The following is a 23,224-nucleotide window of genomic DNA, read 5'->3' on the forward strand; positions in this document are numbered from 1 at the left end:
TAAGAGGTCTTTTACAGCTTTCTCGGCAGCCTCCGCTTTCTCGGGAGACTGCCGGCGCCTACGTTGAACTACTGCCTTCACGGATGGATCAATGGAGAGGTGGTGGCAGGCGACCTCAGGGTCGAGTCCGGGCATTTCTGCTGCACTCTAGGCGAACAAGTCGACGTTGGCTTGGAGACATGCTACGAGCTGCTTCCTTGGTAGATCTGGGATGTCCTTGCCGATTTTTACCGCTTTGTCGGGGTTGTCGCCCAGCGGGATAAGGTCGAAGTCCCCGTCTGGGATAGGCCGGACGGGGTGAGTTACCTTTGGTCTCGTCTCCTTGCCATTCTTCAGCTCTTCATCTGTGAACCGAGCATCCAGATCGACTGAGCTGACGTTTGTTGGCAGATGTTGATCTTCCCGAGGATGTTTGTCTTCGGCCCTCGGCTTCTTGTTGGAGTCTAATGGAGGGGCGATCAGTTGCAACCCCTTTACGGAGGCATCGAAGATCCTTCTAGCGGCTTCGATGTCTGCGTTGATAGTGGCCACTCGTCCCCGCTTTGTGTAGAATTTCATCTTCAGGTGCACGGTCGAAGGGACGGCAGTGAGCTCGGCCAGAGTAGGGCGTCCGATGATGCAGTTGTAGAGAGTCTTGCAGTCGATCACCAAGAATCTCGTCTTGACCTGCCTGGATGCTTCCTCTTCCCCGAAAGTGACGATCAGTTCGACGTAACCCCACGGTTTGGTGGTAGCCCCGTTGAAGCCTTGGAGATCAGAACCCACATAAGGAGTGAGGTGTGAGTCGTCTAGCTGGAGTGTCCGGAAGAGGTGAGAATACATGATGTCGACCGAGCTGCCTTCGTCGACCAGGACTCGACGGACGTCGAAGTTTGCCATTCTGGCTCGGACGAGCAAGGGGATCGTGGCGTTCGGAGCTCCGCCGGGCAGCTCTTCCAAGTAGAAAGTGATCGGATCTGATTTTCCTTTGAAATTCCGCAGAGTAGGGGCGAGATCCGAATTGGCGCTGATCAGCTCATCGAATTTTCTTTTTACTGAGCTGATGGTGAGAGAGCCGGGGTCACCGCCGTTGGAGATGACCATTGCGGTCGGGAAGTGTTCCCAGGAGCTGAAGGCAGTCGTCACGCCGATCGAAGGAATGAAGTCTTCCGGTCGAGTTATGGACAGCGCAACTTGAAGCGGTCTGCTGTCTGGTGAATTGCCCTCGTCAGAGCTCCGAGGGGCTTCTCTTCGGGGAGGTTCTCCCTTCTTCGTGTACTTCGACAGGCGGCCCTCTTTAATCAGGGTCTCGATGGCATCTTTGAGATGTATGCATTTGTCGATCAGATGCCCGTGACTCTTGTGGTCCTTGCAGTATTTGGATTTGTCCGTCCCCGGTCTGGTGAGATTCGACTTCGGGGGCCTGATGCTGGAGTTCTTGAACTCGGTGTTTTGGCATTCGGCCAGGATTTTTTCGCGCGAGACGTTCAAGGGAGTGTAGTCGTTGAACCGACCTGCCGGTCCCCGGCGCTCTTTGGTGTCACGGGACCTATCGTCTCTCCTATTGTCATGTCCTCGACGCGAACTTGAGTCGTCGAGGTTTGAGCTGCGAGCAACATCATTGCCCCTCAAAGCTTTGATCGCAGCTGCTTCGCCTTCCTCGAAAGCGATGAATGCTTGGGCTTTGCGGAGGAGGGCGTTCATAGTGTGTACCTTCTCAATTTTTATGGCTTTTTTGAAGTCGCTTCCGGGGAGAAGTCCTCGTTCTAGGAGGTATCTTTTCATGTAGTCGGCCGTCTGTACTTGGACGGCTTCTTTGTTGAACCTGTCGAGGTAATCCCGAAGGGGTTCGTTGGGTCCTTGGATCACGGCTTCGAGATTCGCTTCCGATTTCGGTTGCCGATGGGAGGCCGTGAAGTGGCTCAAGAAGAGTTCCTTGAGCTCGGTCTAGGAGTGGATGGAATTGGGGCGGAGGTTTATGTACCAAGTCATCGCTCCTTTCCTGAGGGTGGTCGGAAAGATGCGGCATTTGATGGAGCCCTTGACGACGTGATAATCCATGACGACTTCGATGCTCCGGATATGGTCGTCAGAGTCAGTGGTCCCGTCGTATTGGTCCAAAACTGGTGGTTTCTCCATCCCCCGGGGGAGGCGGGCTCTCCGGATGTTTTCGGACAAAGGGCTGCGGAAGTCCTCCTCGTCACTTGGACCCGGAGAGGTTGAGTGTCTGCCTCGCCGGGGCTTTCCCTGGACGTTGTCTGGGCTAGCGCGGTTGTCCCGGGGAGGGGGACGTTCGCGGGGTTTCAGCACAGCTTTGGAAGGGCCTCGGTGATCCCGTTCAGGGGAGAGGCTTCTTGCTTCAGTGGCTTCCGGTCTCTGATTTCTCCTGCTCTTTCGAGGCGGAGAGCGGGAATATGATCTCCGGCGATGGTATCTCCTAGGTGGAGAGCATGAAGAAGATGGGGAACGCCGACGGTGTCTCCTTGGTGGTGAGCGTGAGGAGGAATAGGAACGCGACCGATAGTGCCTCCGCGGAGGGGAGCTGTGTCGTCGTTTCCTTTCCAGCTCGTGGATACGGTCGTCCTGGATTCGGAGGAGGCTGTTTGTCTTCTGTAGTTCTTTGAGCAGAAGGACAGTGGTGGGGTCGGCACCCTCGGGGATGTTGATCTGCTCTTCCTCTTCTTCGTGACGGACTCTTCGCCTGTCGGAGGTGTGGGTGAACGAGGAGGCAGTATGCCCGTCCCTAGCGTCAGTCTCATTCTCATTTTGGGGATGTTCTGGCCCATTGTGGGTTCGGACCTGCTCGTCTTCCCCGTTCTGAACGTGTCCCTCGGGAGGAACTTGTTCGACGTTCTGAACCTGTTGGAGGCCCTGCAGCTGCTGGATGCTCTGGATCTGCTGCCTCCTAGGTTGCGAGGTCTCATGCCCGGGCCTTCTCTGCCCGGCGGGGGTATGCCGATTTCCTTCCTGCCTACGACGATTCGCCCCCTCGCGGGTGGACTCCTCGATTAGCTGTTGCAGGAGGAAGGGATCAGCGCTTGGGATGTTGCTGTTGTCAGCCATGACGATCGTGAAAGGATTAACTTTGATCTTTGTTTGTTAAAGACGGGGAAGCAAGTTTCCCACAGACGGCGCCATTGATCGTACCTGATCAGAAGAATCGTCGCTGGCTGCTCGGACTGGATCTTCTAGAAAGGAGGAGGGGGGTGTACCTGCAAGGTACTCTGATGCCAAAGTAAGTTGACGAGCAATGGAGCGCGAGTACAAGCTAAAGTGAGTAAGAAGTGAATACCTGACCCTCTAGTGAAAGAGGGTATTTATAGCCCCCAGCGCTTGGCCATGATCTCGCTACTGGGTTGGACTTCCAAGCCCAACTAGGAGACTGCCAGGTTTCCTGAGCGGAAATATCGGAGGTGCGTGAGTGTCCTCTGTCCTGGTTAACCGCTCCGAAGTTCAAGGGAGACGCGGTCTTTTAGGAGCCACGCTGGCTCCGTATTATTCGGAGGGTTGGATATGAAGGAGCCCTGCGAGGAGCAGGGTCCTCGGCGATGAAGGTGCTCGCGGGGAGCGCATGTGTCGAGCATCAGCCAGCTCGCGGGGAGGGTGGTGCCGAGGGTCGACCGACTCGGGGTCCAGTCCGGCCGGGTGCTACTTGGTCCACGAAGATGGTCTTGCCGAGCACATCTAAGATGGGTGCCTTAGACCCAGAGGTGAATCATCGAGGAGCATGGGCCTCTGAGGTTTACTGGGCCGAAACTACGTTGGGCCTACCCTTGGCCCAGTCCAGAACAATATTCAAGAGCGTGAGATAAAAAAACATTATGAATTTGGATAATGGCTACAGTGGACAAATAACATATCTATTGAGGTAAGAAAAAGTCATAGAAATAAATGCATTAGTTGTCTCACAAAATTTTATAACGAGATTATGAAATCAAAAAAAAATGTTGAACAAATGGAGAAGAAGAATTTTAATTTATAAGAAAAATTATGATAAACAAAATTGTGCCAAATATATGAAGGTTAAACTTATGAGTCATACTATAAAATAAAAAATATTATAAGCTAAAAAAGATACTCAATTATTTGTAATTAATTTGATTTTATATTAGGAAGTCGACCATGAAAGCGACCTATTTACCATGACATGTATAGAGATATTGAATAAATGAATAAAAGACATACACTTAATTTTTATTGATTTAAAAAGTGTGAAGTAGTTGCTCAATAGATTTTGGAAAATACTCTTCTCAGCTAATGTGAGAGCATGAGATGTATATATAAAATAGTTTTTCTATAACAGTAGATATGCACCAAGAGTTAACCATCAATTCTTACATAACACATCCATTCACGAGCCAATGCCAAAATGCAAATTAAAAGGTTTGAATTTTTTGAGGTTGTAATAAAAAATAAGAGAAATAGAAGATGCAAATTATCTGATTCACGTAATATAATTGAAACGGAAGAATACACACTTGAAATAGAGAATAGTCTAAATAAATAAAAGTCTAAAGTATGTCTTTATGTGATATGACCTTTCGAAATAAGAGAAAAAATTTAATCAAATAGTGTTGTATGTAGTGATGTATGATCAAAAGATTTATGGAGAGAGATAGAGAGAAAGGTAGAAGACAGTTCCCACCAAAAAGGTAGAGAATCTCTACCTGATCAACGGAAATGGATTCACTAACTTTGAATCCCCTAACTTTATGTGACTTTAGACAATATTTGGAGAGAGAATTGAGGAAGAGAAGAAAAACAAGAGGGAAACATGATGTGAGAGAAAAGATTTATGGAGAGAGATAGAGAGAAAGGTAGAAGACAGTTCCCACCCACCTTTTGGTAGAGAATCCCTACCCATGATCAACAATGTTGTACATGACAAAAAGTGTTGGAAAGTAAAAAAACCAACATAAAAAAAAATTAAGGTAACATAGCTCACAAATGCGATGTTGGATGTGTGATAAGAGTGCACAATTTAAAATTGAAAAGGACAATATTACAAAAAAGAGTTGAGATATATGACATGTAAATCATATAGTACTATGAGGATACTCCCTCCGTCTCATATTATAAGCAAATTTTACCTTTTTAGATTCAATGAATAATTAATGTATCTATACTATATATAGACTAAATACATAAATTATTCAATAAATCTAAAAATGTGAAATTTGTTTATAATATGGGACGGAGGGAGTATCAGATAAAGAATATTCAAATATCTATAGTAAAAAGAGACTAATGAATTTGATAAAAGATAATAGAAAGAACATTATAACATTGATTTATTCATGTAGCCGGCCGATCTTAATAAAATAAAGATTGGTTGTTTGTTGGTCATCACAACGAGATTGAAGGAGTAGTATTGTAAGCCAGTTTAAACTTGCATTTCTAAAACACTGACTGATATGAACTACCTTCATATCCATTCTATAACCCGCCAAGTTTGGCAAGTGCTATTTTATTTTAATCTTTCAAATTTAGTCCCGTTGTATATTAGAAATAATAAGTTTTTTTTATTCAAAATAATTAATTCTTAGTAATTAGATTCTAAAGTATACAAAAATCGGTCATATTAGTCCATAATATTTTGATAACAAAAACTTTAGTGTTAGACTTAATTTTGTATACTTTTAAATTACTTAGAGAGCTTATAAAAAAAGACTCAATTAGAGAGAAAACAATAGTAAACCAGACATTTAACATTTGACAAGAGAAACCAAAAACAAGTTCAATAACGCTTGTGCAGATTGACTTCAAACACGAAAACCAACATCTGGTATAACTTTTCAATTTTGAAATTTGGGGGGAAAATAGTTCCTTCTTCATTTTGAAGGAACAACCAAAAATTCAGTGTATCGGTATAGCAGAGAAGAAAAAAGAATGTTCTAAACTATTATGACCTAAAAGAAAACTTTTTACTTGAAACATAAAAAAACAGTCTGAGCTCTGGCAAGAAGCAGGAGAAACCTCACACCAGAACCTGCATAGTAACCTCTGGAATTGCGAAGCCACCAGCATGATCAGCTGAATTTATCAACAAAATAATGTTGCCTTCAAGTATCTATCTGTTTTGTTCAGAAAATACAAATAAAATTAGTCAAAGAGGAACAGTAGAAAAGAAACTAATAGCTTTAAAAAATAAAGCATGCAAGTAGAGAACAAGAATAATTCTTTAGTACATTTCCTAGAGTAGTTATTTAGCAAAAGAACAAGACTTGGTTCAAGTTAAGGTTCATAAGAGCTCAATCATCTATAAATTTGGACACAAGATCTTAAAACGTGCTAGTCCTATTCACATCGTAAACTCCAATCCTCTCATAACTGTTTTCATTAGTCCCCCAAAAATAATGTTAAGCGACAAGAAGCTTTTAGAGAGAACATGGCTGCACCTTCACTCAAAAAGTAGCAGAGGCTACTATAATATGATTATAAGTAAAATCTAATTGGCAAGAACATGGTTTTCCCATGATTTCAAATCAGAGGCTCCTAGACAGATTAATGTATCACAGCTAACTTTGGCGTCAAATTCTACGCCTTACAGCGACCACAAAGTCCTTGTTAGTAGTTTTTTCCATAAGTACAATTCCCCTGCCCCCAAATCATACCGTATTTGAACTATTCAGCTTTGGGTATTCTTGATTTGCTGTCTAATTGTCCTACTACAAGTTTCAACATATGCTTGGCCATCACACACTTTAGGTTTTTAATACCCAAGGACATCATTATTGAATTGAATTATACTCCAACCAATAAAGCACCCAAGCAAAAACTAATAAGACTAAAAAAAGTGCATAATTACAACAAGGATATTACTATCTCAATAAGCAAACTTCTTCATTTCGTTTTAAATGTGCAAAATTCACCCATGCCGAAAAATATATTTTTCCATATATTTTATGTGACCATATAAAGTTAGTTGTAGAAAAAACAACAATATGTTCTATGATGCCGTAAACTACTATCAAACTAACTTCCAAATTTTAAACTAAAAGAGAATAGTTTTATTTCACCATGAATTTCAAATAACTTAGACCAGAGAGGCATAAAATGAATCCTTCAAAACAAATAAGCCTTTCTATAGAACATTTTTTTGTTGTAATGTAAATATTACCTTTCCTAGGCTATATCATCCTGAGCAAAAAATTGATAATTTACAGGAAGACTCTGCAAACTACTTGTCAACCTGGTTTAATATATTTCCATCAGGAGAAACAGATTGTGATATCTCTTGCACGACTCTAGGAGTTGCATCAATATGTTTGACTGCACCAAAGGTTCCAGCTGAGATGTCATCCGTATAATCATGGAGAGCAGAAGGGTGCTGATTCCCGGCTACAGTAGATAAGTTACTTTCAGACCTTTTATGCAACATATTGTCCATTGTGCAAATTTGGTCCTTCATAGAACTCATTTTCTGTAAACAGCTTGTCGTAACTTCGTCTAATGGAGGAGCATGATTATCCCCAAAACCATTAGTTAGATAAAGATTGGGAGTAAAATCAATTACACCAGACACAGGTGCATCTTGTTGCCAGGGATCAAAAGAAATATTATTCATATAATCATCAGTGGACGAGCCAGGTAAATCATTATAATTTAGTGTTGCCTCAGCAGAGTCCTTCAGCACAGAAGTTTGTTCCCTATCCATACTCTCTATAGATGTATGGCTAAGTTCATTCTGTGATGGGACAAGAGAGCCTTCAGAACAAAACTGAAGTTTACCATTAGTAGAAATATGTTGAGAATTTGGAACCAGCATGCCGCTTTCAGAAGATATTTTCTGGATGTGGTTTTCCATTAATGTGGTAGAAAGCCCAAGCTCATTGTCACCATCACGTACTTGCTCATTTCCATAGAGAACAGTTTCATTCCATCCAGTCCCAATTGATGATGACATGGTGGCCTGCTTCTCCTGATGAGAACTTGTATTGGCATCAATCTTCATGTCACCGGTAGGGATGGAACCAACACTCTGCTGCATACATAAAAAGAGAGAAAAAAATTAAACATGTTCCTTTGGTTATATGCATAGACTACATGAAGCATTACTAGCCACAAAAGCACCAACCAACTCCTGATTACATACATTATAAACTCTGTCCTCTGAAAGAAAGCATTCCTGAACTGAGTTTGCATCGTTATTATCTGCCTCCAGTCGTAGCTTATTGTCAGTTGGATGGTCAGAGACTCTAAAGGCTCCATTGGTGGCATCACCTAATTCAAAATCCATAGCTGCCAGGTCACCATTTAGATTCCCATCAGAAGTGTTTCGCTTTTCAGTTCCAATTGATGATGATATGGTGGTTTGCTTCTCATGATGAGAACTGGCATTGGCATCAATCTGAATGCCACCTGGAGGGACATGACCAATATTCTGCTGCGTGTGTAAACAGAAGAAAAAGTGAAACATGTTCCTTTGGGTTATTGGAACAGAAGAAGAAAAAGAAATTACAAATATTAGCTTACATTTTCCGATGACATATTGATATTGCTGGAAAACTGCTTACTACCATCAGTATAACTAGATTTTAAGTGGCTCGCGTCTTGAACACCAAACGAAGAAACCAAGTGTGAAGAAACATCCTTGTATGTCTCAAACTGGCCTCCGTCAGGGCTGAATGGAATCAAATTAGGAAAATCGCATAAGAATCCAACATAAATAATACTTAAGCAATAATCAATATATGCATAAACTGTGCCAAGACTTCAGGTTACAGCTGTTCTACAGAGTAAAATAACAGAAAACTCATTTTTGGTCCCTCGCAGGTCACATATGAATACTCGATAACTTCATTCCTTAAGGATAAATATTAACAATTTATTCTCAAACTTCAATTGTTACAATAACTTCACCCCTCCATTCATCTCATTATAATTGTCTTAATGAAATGATGAACTTTTAGAGGGAAAGACATTGTTATAAGCTTTTTCGTGACAGAGTTGTTGTGGAATGGATGGAAAGGTGGGATTGTTAGAAATTTGATTCTTTTGAGTGAATAAACAATCAAATTCATTCTCAGTTCCCGTCCCGGTGTTGAAATTGATTTAAAAAAAAAAAATAGATACATTCTAACAGTTACGAAGATAGTTGGGGGAATACAAGTTTAAGAGAAATTACAACATTGCAGGAAAGGAAACTAAAAATCCAGAGCACCATTATCTGTATAATTCAGAGATCGTATGAAAATTGAAAGCCAAAAGTTGGTCATACTATAGGTGTGTCATAACTTGGATACAGTAGAAATCAAAATATGCATGTAAGTGATTGGGGTTCATTTAATTAGGGGAAACATCTATGGTATTCCAAAAGGAAATCATGGATACTGAAATAGATAATATGCCAAATGCAGCTTTTCATTAAAGCTTGAACCATTAAAGAACACAGGCTACATATAACTCTCCCTAGGAAGGATAGGGCTGACCCAGGGTTAGAGATGCCACCCCAGTCCCTTCTCCTTTTATAAAAATTCAACCCATTCACCTCATATCAAAATGATAGCAAACACAAATAGTCTGTTCTTATTCTGCCTACTACTAGTACTTACATTATACTGCCAAATAACATGTATCTTAAATTAAATCATTATGAAATAAATACACTAATATATACACACATTGTGTTTCCCATATTCAACTATTCATAAACTGACGGAAAACATAAGCAAAATATTAGAATGTAACCAAGACAACAATTATATTTTCAGCAAACAAGGAACATCTTCAATGCTTTTTTTCTTCATAAAAGATGAATTAAATAAGATCAAATATAGTACAGACTATGAGGATGAAATGTCCTCTAAAGGGCAAATAGGAGCTATGTTGCCATATATGAGAGAATCTTGATTGTGCCAATATCTGCTGTGTCTATTCAAGATCGCTTAATTTAATTTTACCTGTGTATTGTATGTTATTCAATTTCAATTAAGATTCCCTTTCTAAACCAAATATGAGATTGACTCGTACCGAACAAAAAAGCAGTTATGTTTTCACTCCATATCAAGTATCTTCTTTACATTGTAGTAATTAAACTCAGACTGGTCATTTAAACAAGTGAACTTGGTACTACTTACCAATTAGATAGGATATTCATGCAAACAAGTAGAAACCAAATTAACCCATTAAAGTTTTGAAAAACTTAATGAATTAGCCAGTTCAAGTTCCGCATCAACTAGAGATATGGCCTTGGCAATGCTAATAAGGCTTGGATAGCCTCTTCCTTACACTTCAGTTTTGTGGGGTTAAGTAAAGGCTTAAATGATAACAAGGCTTAAATTCAAATTCTAAAATGATAACAAGGCTTACATTCAAATTTTAAAATGATATCAAAGTATGAATCCAAATTCTAAAATGATAACAAGGCTTACATTCAAATTCTAAAATGATATCAAAGCATGAATCCAAATTCAAATTTTAAGAATGAATAAAACAATAAGAAAAGAATAGTTGAATAATACCTTAGGTATCGGCGACATATCACCGAAGCGCGACTCCCTCTCCTTTGAAGAATAAGTATGAGTTTCCATCCAGTCGGCAGCACATCACGGAGACAATTAGCATCAACAATCCTCCTCTTCTTCCTATCACTTCCCCAAACTCCATTCAAACCCTCCAAAAACTCCACCAACTCTGGCTCCGTATTCATCCCTTGCGTCCTCACGATCAACTCCTCCACAAACGGATCCCCAGCATCATCCAGAACAAACCCCTGCTTCTCATTGTCCGTCTCCACCTTCTTCTTCTTGTGATTAACACTTTTCACCTTCTTCTCATCATCCGTTTCCATCGCCTTCCCATTACCATCGCAAATGGCTAAACGAGTCTCCGTCCCCGGAGTCTCGCCCCTGCGAGGCCTTCCGCGCTTTCGCTTCCCCTGACTACCATCAATCGGAACATTCTGAACAGCCTGAGGCGTAAATTCAATAGCCGGTTGTTTGAATTCAATTTGCAACGGAACAGCACGGTCATTATTCGCACCGCGGAGAGGCTCAACGCCGAATAGTTCTTGCAGGAGATCGATTATTTGTGAATTCTCACCGTCACCGGTAATGCGGCTTCCCGTAGACGTTGGAGCGGGAACAACCGCAACAGGAGCGGAAGCAGCAGAAACCGGAACGGGAACGGGAGAGTACGGGTTATTGTTGCTACGAGGAAACAGACGGAGACGAGAAAACGTCTGTTTCCGGCTACCGGCGGACTCTTTGAAAACCGAACGGTCAATTTTAGGGATAACGCAATCTTCGTCGATGCGACGGTTACAGGCGGTAGCGTGCGAAAGGGAGATAGTGTATAGCTCCGATTGAGAGAGAAGGCGGAGATCAATGACGGGAAGATCAACGGGTTTTTGGTCGGAGGATTCAGAAGTGGCGTCCATAACCGTTTCGCGGTTAGCCACCGTAACTGAATCTGAATTGAGAGAAAGAGAGGGGAATTGGTGCAGACTGTGTAATGCTTCTTCTCTTCTAAATAGCCTTCAACTATCCATATACGTTTTCAATTAATTCAATTTTTTACTATAATTAAATTGAAAAATTAAAATGGGGTTTTTTTAATGACATTATTGAAAATAGATTTTTTTTTTTTTTGAATAATTACAACGTTTCAAAATATTAAATAATTGTTTATGTACATTGAATCACGTTAGGTTACAACGTTTGGTTTATTTTTTTATAATAAAAAAACATATAAAATCGGTTCTATTTTTGTTGATAAATAATAAAGTAAATCTTATGTTAAAATGGATATTCAATTGAAAAGATATAAAATCGATTTTTATTTATTTTTCATGTTAAATAAAACAAATTTTCTATTTATGATGCAATATAAGATATATTTTAAAGAGTGGAGTGTTAAAAAAATTCAAGCTGTCAAAAAAGTTTTTTTTTTAATTTCTAGAATAAAGATAATAAACAATAAATATTTTTAAAGAAAAGAAACCTTTGGTCAAAAAGTTGTTTTTTAATAACTCAAAGGAAATAAGAAAATATTGCTTTGTTAAATGCTTACAAAATACTTTTCGTAAAATTTAAGAGACTGGTTTAGTTCTGTTTTAAAAAAATCTAATTTTTAAATCCATCAAAAATATATAATATATAGATAGATTGATTTGAAATTAGTTTGCACACTTCTATAATTTTTTTTAATAAGCAATTTGTGTTTAACGGATTTCGAATTTGAGACCTTGAGAGAAACACACTCTCAAGTCCCAAACGTTTCACCACTAGACCATACACACGCACACTTGCACACTTCTATTTACGGTGAAATATTTTAAAGAGTGAAGATTTAAAAAAAACTCAAGTTGTTAATTTTTTTTCTTGATTTCTAGGATAAAGGTAACAAACAACAAATATTCTAAAAAAAAAAGAAATCTTTGTTCAAAAAGTTGCTTTTTAATATCTCATAAGAAATAAAAAAAATATTGTTTTGTTAAATACTTAAGAAATACATTTGGTAAGATGTAACGGTTAAGATAGGGACGATAATAAGAAGGGTTTGGATATGATATTATAGCATTTGTTTTTATACCCACAGTTTTAAAAAATTCTTGTACTTGAATCCATATTTGTGTGGGCACGATTCATACTCGTACTTGTATTTTATGGGCGCCTCAATAGTCATACTCGTATCTGTTTAACCGCGTTTGTAGTACAATTAAATTGATAAATTGCAAAATATCATATAATTTTAATTTTTTTTAATAATAAAAAAATTACGAATGTAATTGTTGAGTTAAAACATAAAACATAATGAAATTTGAGATTTTCCCAATTAATTGGGTAAATCCCAAATTAAGTTACAAATTAATTGAGAAAATTCTAAATTAATTTTTCAATCAATTGGAAAAATCTCAAATTAATTAAGTTCATGAAATCTTATACGGAACATTCTGATTTTCCCAATTAAATGGGAAAATCCTACGTTTCACTGTGTTTTAGGGGTTCCTTCCGTAGATGTATCTACGAAAAAACCAATTTTTTTATAAAAAAGATGCATTTTCGGAAGCACGAGGATATTTTTGCCAATTCGATGGTGCGTAAGAAGGACATGGGGTTGGTTGAGAAATCCTCTAAATATGTAGTGCGGGTGTGGGGTGAGGTGGATAGCAAGATATATGTGTCCGCACTCATACCCGTTTATTTTAATGAGTAATTTTTTGTGTCCGTACCCATATTTATTTTGCGGTTTTAATTCTACCCGTTGTTGACATTTTTTTACGTGATCCATTAGATATGCGTCAAATTATTATCCCTAAGTTAAGGTCTTCGCATGCTGGTTTAGTTCAATTTTAAAAGAATTCAATTTTTAAATCGATCAAAAATTTATGGATTGGTTTGAAATTAATTTGCACATTTTATAATAAAGTGTAAACCGAATCAAACGAAGAAATTAATATTGATAAAAAAATATTCAATTATAAAAAAGATATAAAAAAAATTATTTATTCTTTATGTTGAAAAAAAATTTATTTATGGTGAAATATTTTAAAATGTGAAGAGTTAAAAAAAGTTCAAGTTGTCGAAATTTTTTTTTATTTTTTATTTTTAAAATAAAGATAACAAACAATAAATATTCAAAAAAATAAAAACTTTGGTCAAAAAGTTGTGTTTTTTTTTTATAAAAGGGAGGGCTTAACAGCCCAAAAAGAAAAAACTACACAGGATCAAAACTAGAGTCTAGACAACCAATAAGATCCTTATTGAGAAGATCTCGAATAAAATTCGGCATCTACTTAATCTAAATACAAGATTGCCATGATGACAACTTTTGCAACAACCCTAGACCTAAAAATGATGTGTCATTCTAATATAACATTAATGTTGAGGTGTCAATCTTTTAAATTTTCTAATATTAATTAACTATTTGTATTATAATATTTTGGAATAAATAGTTAAATTATTTTATACCTAAAAATGATGTGTCATTCTAATTTAACACTAATGCTGAGGTGTCAATCTTTTAAAATTTCTAATATTAATTAACTATTTGTATTATAATATTTTGGAATAAATAGTTAAATTATTTTATCATATTTTTTATAGAAAATGAGAAGTACACTAAAACACCAATAAATTTTATGTTGCTAACTCTTATTGCCAATATATATTATTAACTCTTAAACTAATTTTTCTATTTTATAACTTAATAGTCACGTTAAATAAAATATTAAATTATTTATACTAACAATAAAAATATTAACAAAACACAAATATTTATTTATACTATTATATTTATTAAATTGACACATTAATAATAATAATAATAATAATATTGAGCCATAACTATAAAATCAAATAATCTTTTTTAGAATATAAAAGAATTAATGTAATTGTTACATGAATTTTTTAAGAATGAAGTTAACATTTAACCGATAAAATATATATTGTTCTGGACTGGGCCAAGATTGGGCCCAGTCTACTTACGGCCCACTTTGCCTTAGAGGCCCAAACCACTGTGCTCCTAATTGGACCGAGAATGCTCGTCTCCACTATGCTCGGTATAATCCTCCTCGTGAGTCGTCGGTCGCCCGGTAAGGATGCTCCCCGCGAACATCCTCTCTGCCGAGGACCCTGCTCTCCGCGAGCAGGCTCTCTGCCGAGGACCCTGCTCCTCGTAGGGCTCTTTTCACATCCAACTCTCCGAATAATGCGGAGTCCACGTGGTCCCTAAAAGACCGCGTCTCCCTTAAACTTCGGAACGGCTAACCAGGACAGAGGGCACTTACACACCTCCGATATTTCCGCTCAGGAAACCTGGCAGTCTCCTAGTTGGGCTTGGAAGTCCAACCCAGTAGCGAGATCATGGCCCAGCGCTGGGGGCTATAAATACCCTCTTTTACTAGAGGGTCAGGTATTCACTTCTTTCTTACTCTTAGCTTGTACTTGCACTCCTTTGCTCGTTTCCTTACTTTGGCATCGGAGTGCCTTGCAGGTACACCCCCCTCCTCACTCCTCGAAGACCCAGTTCCGAGCGCCTAGTGACGACTCTTCTGATCAGGTACGATCAGTGGCGTCGTCTGTGGGAACCTTGCTCCCCCTTCTTTAACAAACAAAGATCAAAGTTAATCCATTCATGATCGTCATGGCTGGCAACAACAACAACACCAACGTCCCGAACCCTAATCCCTTCCACCTGCAACAACTCATCGAGGGTTCCACCCCTGAAGGGACAAATCGGCATCGGCGGGAAGGGCAGCAGCATTCCGCTGACGGGCAAAGGGGACAGAGGCATGAGACCTCGCAACCCAACAGAAGACAGCAACTTCAGAACGTCGAATAGGTTCAAAACGATGGGAACGAGCAGCCTCAACCCCAGAACGTGCTCCGTTTTTATAAACGGAACATACTCGCTCGGTTCGGGGTTCCACAGGCGATAATAACCGACAACGACACCCAATTCACTGATAAGAAATTCCAAGAGTTTGTAGCCAAGCTCGGCACGAAACAACACTTCACCTCGGTTGAACACTCCCAAACAAACGGGCAAGCCGAAGCAGTCAACCGGGTCATCCTCCGAGGATTAAAAAGGAGACTCGGCGAGGCTAAGAAAGCGTGGGTCGAGGAATTACACAGTGTGCTTTGGGCATATAGGACGACGCCCCATTCAAGCACGGGCGAAACCCCATTTAGGTTAACCTACGTGTCGTCCTCGGTTTTTTATATCTCGTGAGATACGAACTGACTCTTCTTTTGTTTTTGAGTTTTGAAAATCAGAGAGTCGCCACCGACTTTTATTTTATCCAATTAAGAAAAGGTTTATAAAAGAAACAGAAAAAGACCTTTAAGAGATTTTGGGTTCGGGGGTAGGTTATACAAAGGGAAGGTATTAGCACCCCTTTGTATCCATGGTTATCCATGGGCTCTTAATTGCTTAGCTCACTTGTTTGAATCATTTGTCTTGCCTTGAAATGCTTGTATGTGGTTTTAAAATACCTTTGTAAATTAACTTTGTAATGATCCTTATGCGGATGTATACAAAGTGTTTTATCTTTCGAAAAGATGTTTAAAAAAAAAAGATCTTTAATGTCGTAATGATCCTTGTTTGGATATATACAAAATGTTGTCTTTTTTTGAAAGTTTTATTTTGAAAAAACAATGATATATGAGACATTTGTTGTTTTGATTTGATTTGAGCAAGCAATTAGGAGATCTACCCTAAGTTTATAAGGTCCTTTCCTATTTCTTTTAGAAAATTCTCCTTTGACCGGATGTAAACAAAAGTTTGGATTTGCATTTGAAACAGTAGAATTGACTTTGAAAAGAGTAACAGAGGGATTACCCTAAGAGGTGCAACTGTGATTGTGTTTCGATTCAGATATTTTTGTCTTTGAAGTTAGTGATCTAACGCTTCAGTTTTTATCTTTGACATACACGCAGTTTTATACAGAATTTAAAATGCGGGAATGTAAAATGCGGAAAGTAAATCTACGCTATTACATCAATTGTGCGGGAAATGTAAACTACGCTATTTACATGATTTTGACAACCTATACACTTTATCTAGGAATTTAAATTGCAATAAGATAAAAGGAAGTATTTTTGGATTTTTGGATGGTTGATTTTAATTAGAATTAATGCATAATTAATTTAATTAAATGAGAAAAATGAGAAATAAAATTTAAACCTAAAAATTAAGTCTAAAATATGTTCAAAATGTTTGTTGATTAATTTTGAAACAAAACAAAATTTTTTTGGGATTTTTTGAAATTGTTTTTGAAATTATTAAGTTAATTAACATATAATTATGCAAATAATTATACACATATATTAAACTTAAAGAGAAAAATATTCTAAATATGTACAAAATTAGCTTATAATATATAAACTTAATTTAATAAAAAGAAAATATTTTTTTCTGATTTTTTGATGGTTTAGAAATATTAAAAATGAAATATTTGAATATATATTGATTAATTAAACAAAATATTTTTATTATTAAGAAAAACAAAATATTTTTGTGTCAAAAATTAAAACAATATTTTTTCAACTTAAAAATATTTTTTGTATATTTTTCTGATTTTTAAAACTATTTTAAATTAATTTTGCAAAGAAAAATAAATAAAATAGAAAAATGTAAAAAATATATTAAATCTGGATCATGTGTGGCTAGCTGGTAAGCCCATATCATGGACTAGCGTGTCTGGGGCGTTGGATTGAGAGACTGGCATGATCTGATGGCCACTGAAGCGAAGGAGCATGGCACGTGTATCACCTGCAAAGCACTGAATCAGAGAAAATTTAAATTAAAACGCGCGCGCGCCCTGGCCACTTAGGTGAGGACACCTCATCATCTTCAACCTCTCGCCACCACTTTTAACAACGCTTTTGTAAAAACAACGCTGTAATAAGTGAGTCTCAAACCTGCAAAATAGCGAATAGGGGTAAACTCATGCAAAAAAAATTCGCGACCTATGAAATCAACTAGCCTTGATCCACTAAGTTCAAATATGCCATTATTTTCTCCTAATTTTGCCTAAATCGAATAATCCTAAAATGGAGCTCAAGAACCCTAGAATGGCAACTTCGTGTACAAGCATCCAAACCTCAATTAAACTTCCAGAAACGATCAGTACATCAAACTAAACTCAAATATATGTCTACATCTTGTTAAACATGCGTGTATGATCAGATATGAGGTGTGTCATACCCCAAAATTTGCCCACCATATTTTTATATTCAGGCTCAGCTGAATGTCAGAAGCACAAGACTTAATTGCATGAACACTCTCCTAATCAACTACTCTCCAACTAGGGTTTTGTTCTTCTCAAAGAGAAATCAATCTCTGATGCCTCAAATGGATCCCATGGCCTCTCATATGGCTCAATATATCTCACACTACCTCTATGACAAGTATCAAGGCTCAGCTCAAAGGATTGGTCACTTAATTGTTCAGAAAATCAACAGTCGACTAGGTTGACCTAAAAGTCAAGCTATGGTCAAACCACAGTTAAAACTTCTGATTTTTGGTCAACATACTCATTATGAAATATCATTCACCATTTGATCAAGGATTGATCATGGTTCATCAAGAAAAGATCAGAAATCAACAAATGCAAAAAGTTTCTAATTTAGGGTTTTCAACTAAAAGTCAACCCAACTTTGACTGATCATATCTCTTTCATATTTTATCAAAAACTCCCCAACCAAAGCCTATTCTCAAGGAAATTTCATTCTCTACAACTTTGATGTTGGGCTCAAGGTCGAGAAATGTTTCCGCATAAAAGATATAGGCCAAAACATTACAGGTCCTTCTAGAAGATCGCAAAAAGCTGTTTTTTTTGTCAGGAGCAATATCATCAAGATAAATTCTCCAAATGAAAAATATGTTCCAAAGTGGCTTATAGAGGATATCTTGGGCTTTCCAAAAAGTCATAGAACACATTCATACCATAAAAATTGAAGGAGATACGAGGCTCAGAAGTTGGTTGATTCTCAAGAAAAACACAAAACCCTAAATGCATGATTTGGTGTTTTTTGGACTAATGGGCCTAAAAGATACATTCCAAACGTGTCCATGGACCTTTTGAGTATTCCTAAACTAATTGTTTTATTTTTATAGTATTTATTTTATTTATTTGAATTTTAATTCATTTAAATATTAATAAATCATATAAATATGAAATAATTTAGTTTAAATCAAGGATTTGATTTTACAATCAAATTCAATCATCAAAATACTCATCATTTAAGGGGAAAAACGTGGTAAATAGGATTGGAAGAATTGAATCAAGATTCTATGCAAAAATAGAAAAGAATTGTATAATTTTTACCAAAATTTCTTTCTCTCCAAGAATCAAAGTATCCAAGCCCATTGTTTGACCTAAATTGCTCTATATATATACTACAACATGCTCAGCATAAGGGGACGAAATTTAGAGACCAAGAGGCTAGGGTTTCAAGTCACAAACTCACATAAAACTTGAAGTTTTGCGTTTTCCTTGAGGCAGCCAGCAAAAGCTCAGACTAATCATTCCTTCGTTCTCAATTGACATCAAAAGGAAGGTAAGTATTAAAACTTGGTCCCTTGGACGTGTGAAGCCTCATTCCCATGGTATTCATGTGCATTCATTCTTTACACTTATCGTTTTACGTATGTATGCCTGTTTCTATTTGATCTAACCATTCGATCAAGTTTATAGCTTGTTTTAGAGGAGCTTTGATCCATCACATGCAAGGTTTGGAGCCATAATCGTTAAGTACCATGGTTAGGGCGTGATACGTAAATGGAGTCGTGTTCATGCCTACGATGGTTTTCAGGATAAACTAACCCTACCACTGCGTTCCCAGCATGCCAATTAGTGGATCTGGGCACAATTTATAATTGTTCCGTGCGTGTTGTTTGTTTTTTAATAATTGCAGAAAATCGAAGGAAAAATCGCAAGAGAATCCGCAGCAAAATGCAAAGGAAAATCCGCAGGTCTGCGGGTCAGGGATGATGAATAGTCCTATGGGACCCAGCGTTTACACACGACTCTATGTGGTTGGTCAGTCAACGATTCCAAATTCCCTCTCTGTGCGTGTCAGCGTTTGAATGGATAGTCAACAATTCAAAGGCTCCTCTCTCTCTTATTCATTGGCAGACGTGCGCAGATGGGGCCCATCAGATCCAACACCTTTGGAATTGCATGCCTACCATAGACCCTCAAGCCATAACCATACTGGATCACCAGCTAAGTCACTTTAATTTTTATTTATTTTTATATAAACCCTTTTTACTTATCTTCTTTTCTCTATTTATTTTTATTATTATTATTATTTTAAAAATTAGTTTTTTTTAATAAAAAAAACATGTCATCCATTAATTAAATAAATATTTTCACCATTATTTATTTTTAACCAGAGTTTCGACTTTTTTTTACCATATTAAAAAATAATTGTTTTTAAGGTTTTTAGCTAATAATTATTTTAGGGTAACAATTTTAATCTTGCCTCAAACCCTATTGTTAGCATGATAACTAATCACTGTTTTGGGGTTTGCCTTTTACCTTGCCATCTCTTGCCTAAATTATTACTGTTGGGAATTTTAATGCACTCACAATTTCTCCTCTTTGTGCCCAACTTTCAGCTTTAATCAAAATCCTCCGACAACGCGCCTTAGTCACTAAAAAGCTAAATTTTTTTAACTCTTTCTTGGTTTAAATACCATTTTAATTTTTTATTTTTATTTTTGCTTTTATTTAATTTCTGCTTTAAATATCTTACTTTATTTTTGCCTTATTACTTTCGCACCCAATTCTTTCCCTTTCTCTTCTTCACTTTTCAGGGTTAGCCACGATCCTCCGACTACGTCCCATCAGAGCTAAGTGGCCAAAATCTTATTTTATTTTATTTAATTATTATTTTACTCTTTGCCTTTTGCCCAAAATAGGGTTTGCCTCGAATAATCAATACACTAACCCCCTATTATTTTTTTCTTTTAATTTTCAGAGTTGATCAAGGGTTTGAGGAAGATCAAGGCATTCAATATACACAAATTAATTATTGCCCTCTATTATTTTCTGCCTTTCCCCTTTCCCGCAGGTGTTTATTGTAATAGCGTAGGAACTTTTAAGTTCTGCCTTTATTTTTCTGTTGTGGTTAGTAACCCTAGGAAGTGCAAGATAATTAAAATAAATTAGCTCACTAATTATAAGATAAATATCTGAAGTAACCACTTGATTGTGCCACACACACACCTTTAGGGTAATCCCTCTGGTTGCCTGTTGCCTTATATTGTTGCCTTATATTGTTGCCTTAATTTTGTTGCCTTAAAATAGTCAAGTCCCTCGATTCCGAGGATACCTAAAGCAATGTTGCCTTCAAAGTTATGGAAACTCCCTCGAGGTTGCCTTATAAAGAAAATTATCCCAATTGCTAAGGTATCCTCGCATGATGCCTAAAAAACAAAATGACTATTATATCCTTCCCTTAGACTACATGCCCTCTTTATGGCATGGGACAGTCTTATGGCGAACGATTATTCTCGATGACCCTTAATATCCAATTGAAAGACTTCCTGCCCCCTCATGGTATGGATAGACCCTTTCGCCCTGAAAAGCTAAAAGAACGATTTTTCAAACTTAGGGTAGTTGCTACTAATTTCTTGCTCTAATTTCAAATTCAAAATTCAAATCAAAATATTTTCCCACTTCTTTTCAAAGAATACTTTCAAAAAGACTACGCTTATTTACAAGCTAAAGTTCTTATTCAAATTTCTATTCACACCCTGCTTTTTTCAAACAAAATCAAACATTTTCAAAGTGAGCTAAGCAATTAAGAGCCCATGGAAAACCATGGATGCAAAGGGTGCTTTTTAAACCTTCCCTTTGTATAACTTACCCCCCGAACTCAAAATCTTTTTTAAAAAGGTCTTTTTCTGTTCTTTTAGCCTTTCCTAAAATTGGATAAAATAAAAGTCGGTGGCGACTCTTGCTTAACCGCGACATTTTCGATTATAAAAAGTCAGTTCACCGTATTACAGAATTGGTGACTCTGCTGGGGATTCTTTCGAATTAAAAAAGGGGTTACCTTAAAGCTTAGGATTCACTTTAAAATTGTTTGATTTGTTTGCTTTATTTTTAAAGGTTGTTTTGGGAATATTACTTGTGTGAAAGATCATAACCCGGATCTGAGTACCTTAGGTAAATGGCATGAGACCAAGGAGACTGCACAGCGTATACTGATGTGGTTGATATGGTGGCCATCGTTAGTGTGACACATTGGTTTGTCCTGGTGTTCCTTGGGATCCGACTCGAGGAAACACTTGGCTGCTGCGTGGTGTCATTAAGCACTAATTTGCCCCTAGAACCCTAGTTGAACTTGACTTTGGCCTATTAGAAAGTAGCGAGATAGCTGGCTTTGGTTCCGACCGAAGTTGGTTGATACTCGAAGCTACACTCATATGGACTGGACTTTCAGGACCTTCTCGGTTGGTGATTCGATTGCCGAATTGAGATAAGCGCCTTCGAGAAAGGTCAATGATATGAGCTCCCTAGAACCCGATCTTTATATAGGACAGGTTGAACCAACTAAACTTCAGTGGGGAGGGTACTTACCTACGAACTTCATGCAAGCCTCTAAACCTAAGGACACTTGTGTGACTTGTTTGTGTGTGCTACTAACCTTTGTTTCCTTGCAGGTTTTGCTAAAGGACTTGTTTGCCCTTACTATTTCACGCTGTGCCTAATGAACTGCATTCGCATAACATTCATGACATCATGACATCATAAGCATAACATGATTTAACTAACCCTTTCAAGGATCTTAGGGATTTAGGGCGCACAATTTCAGGTACTCCTATTAAGAACTGAATTCCTAATCAAGGGGCAAGAGGATTTATTTTCCTTTAGCCACATACCTTCCAATTCAAAGGCTCAACACCTATCAAGGGGCAAGAGGATTTATTTTCCTCTAGCCATGTACCTTCAAATTCAGAGGTATCTCGAATCAGGGGCTATGACCCACTGGATATGGTGAGCTCGATTCCCAGAGAAGAACACCCAAGAATCAAAGTTCTTCAAACAAAGACGCAACCAAACCATTTTATAAAGTTGCTAACTAAATTTCCTAAAGATCCTTGAAAATGTTGCATCTGCATTCATAACATTGCATCACAGGTTTCCGTCACAGGTTTCTCACCTCCTCGCTGTTTATTTCAGCATCATGAATCTCGAGCAATCAGTCAAAGACCTTCAAGCTCAGAACGCCCAATTTCAAGATCTGATCCTGAACTTGTCCAAGGGGCAAGATGAACTGAAAGCACTCCTTACCAAGAATAAGAAGAAGAAAGGCAAGAAGATTATAAGGAAAAAGCTTAGACCGATCTTACGACTCAGGAATGCCGAAGCCTCTGAAGACAGTGACGAAGACGAGCGAGATGATGATGCTAGTATCAAGAGTGAGGCAAAAAGTAACCATGATGCTGCCAAACCTTATGAAGAAGAAGAAGATTATTACCATGAGGACGAACATCCTGATGACAAATACAAGATGTTAGAAGAGCGTCTGAGAAGCGTGGAAATTCAGAAGGTACCTGGGCTGGATTTTGAAGAGCTTGGACTCGTTCCTGGGGTTGTTATTCCTCCAAAATTTAAAACTCCCGCCTTTGCTAAGTATGATGGAGTCTCCTGCCCCAAGATGCACTTGAGGTCTTATGTAAGGAAGATTCAGCCTCACACTGCTGATAAGAGGCTCTGGATCCATTTCTTTCAGGAAAGCTTATCTGGAACTCAACTCGAATGGTACTATCAACTGGAAAGTAC

The 23,224-nt window shown here is 38.0% G+C and overlaps 2 protein-coding genes across 4 annotated transcripts; both read right to left on the bottom strand.

Annotated features, from left to right (window-relative positions):
• Positions 1–1,926: 1,926 nt before the first annotated feature.
• On the bottom strand, positions 1,927–3,042 carry LOC131658413 (uncharacterized). The gene has a single exon (XM_058927708.1). It carries the CDS (start codon positions 3,040–3,042, stop codon positions 1,927–1,929), a length of 1,116 nt encoding a protein of 371 aa, XP_058783691.1.
• Positions 3,043–5,762: 2,720 nt separating this feature from the next.
• Positions 5,763–11,461, bottom strand: LOC131662056 (methyl-CpG-binding domain-containing protein 8-like). Of its 3 annotated transcripts, none has more exons than XM_058931735.1 (5): positions 10,443–11,461; positions 8,455–8,602; positions 8,075–8,365; positions 7,100–7,960; positions 5,763–6,053 (listed from the first exon to the last, which is right to left on the bottom strand). In XM_058931735.1, the coding sequence occupies exons 1-4, from the start codon at positions 11,357–11,359 to the stop codon at positions 7,160–7,162; spliced, it is 2,157 nt and encodes a 718-aa protein (XP_058787718.1). In that variant the 5' UTR covers positions 11,360–11,461; the 3' UTR covers positions 5,763–6,053; positions 7,100–7,159. The 3 variants fall into 3 exon arrangements, with proteins under 3 accessions (XP_058787718.1, XP_058787717.1, XP_058787716.1); XM_058931734.1 differs by having other exon boundaries at positions 7,100–7,963; positions 8,075–8,362; positions 10,443–11,460; XM_058931733.1 differs by having other exon boundaries at positions 7,100–7,963; positions 10,443–11,460.
• Positions 11,462–23,224: the final 11,763 nt, after the last annotated feature.

This window comes from Vicia villosa, linkage group LG3 (assembly GCF_029867415.1).
Source record: "Vicia villosa cultivar HV-30 ecotype Madison, WI linkage group LG3, Vvil1.0, whole genome shotgun sequence".
In the NCBI taxonomy this organism is placed as follows: Eukaryota; Viridiplantae; Streptophyta; class Magnoliopsida; order Fabales; family Fabaceae; genus Vicia; species Vicia villosa.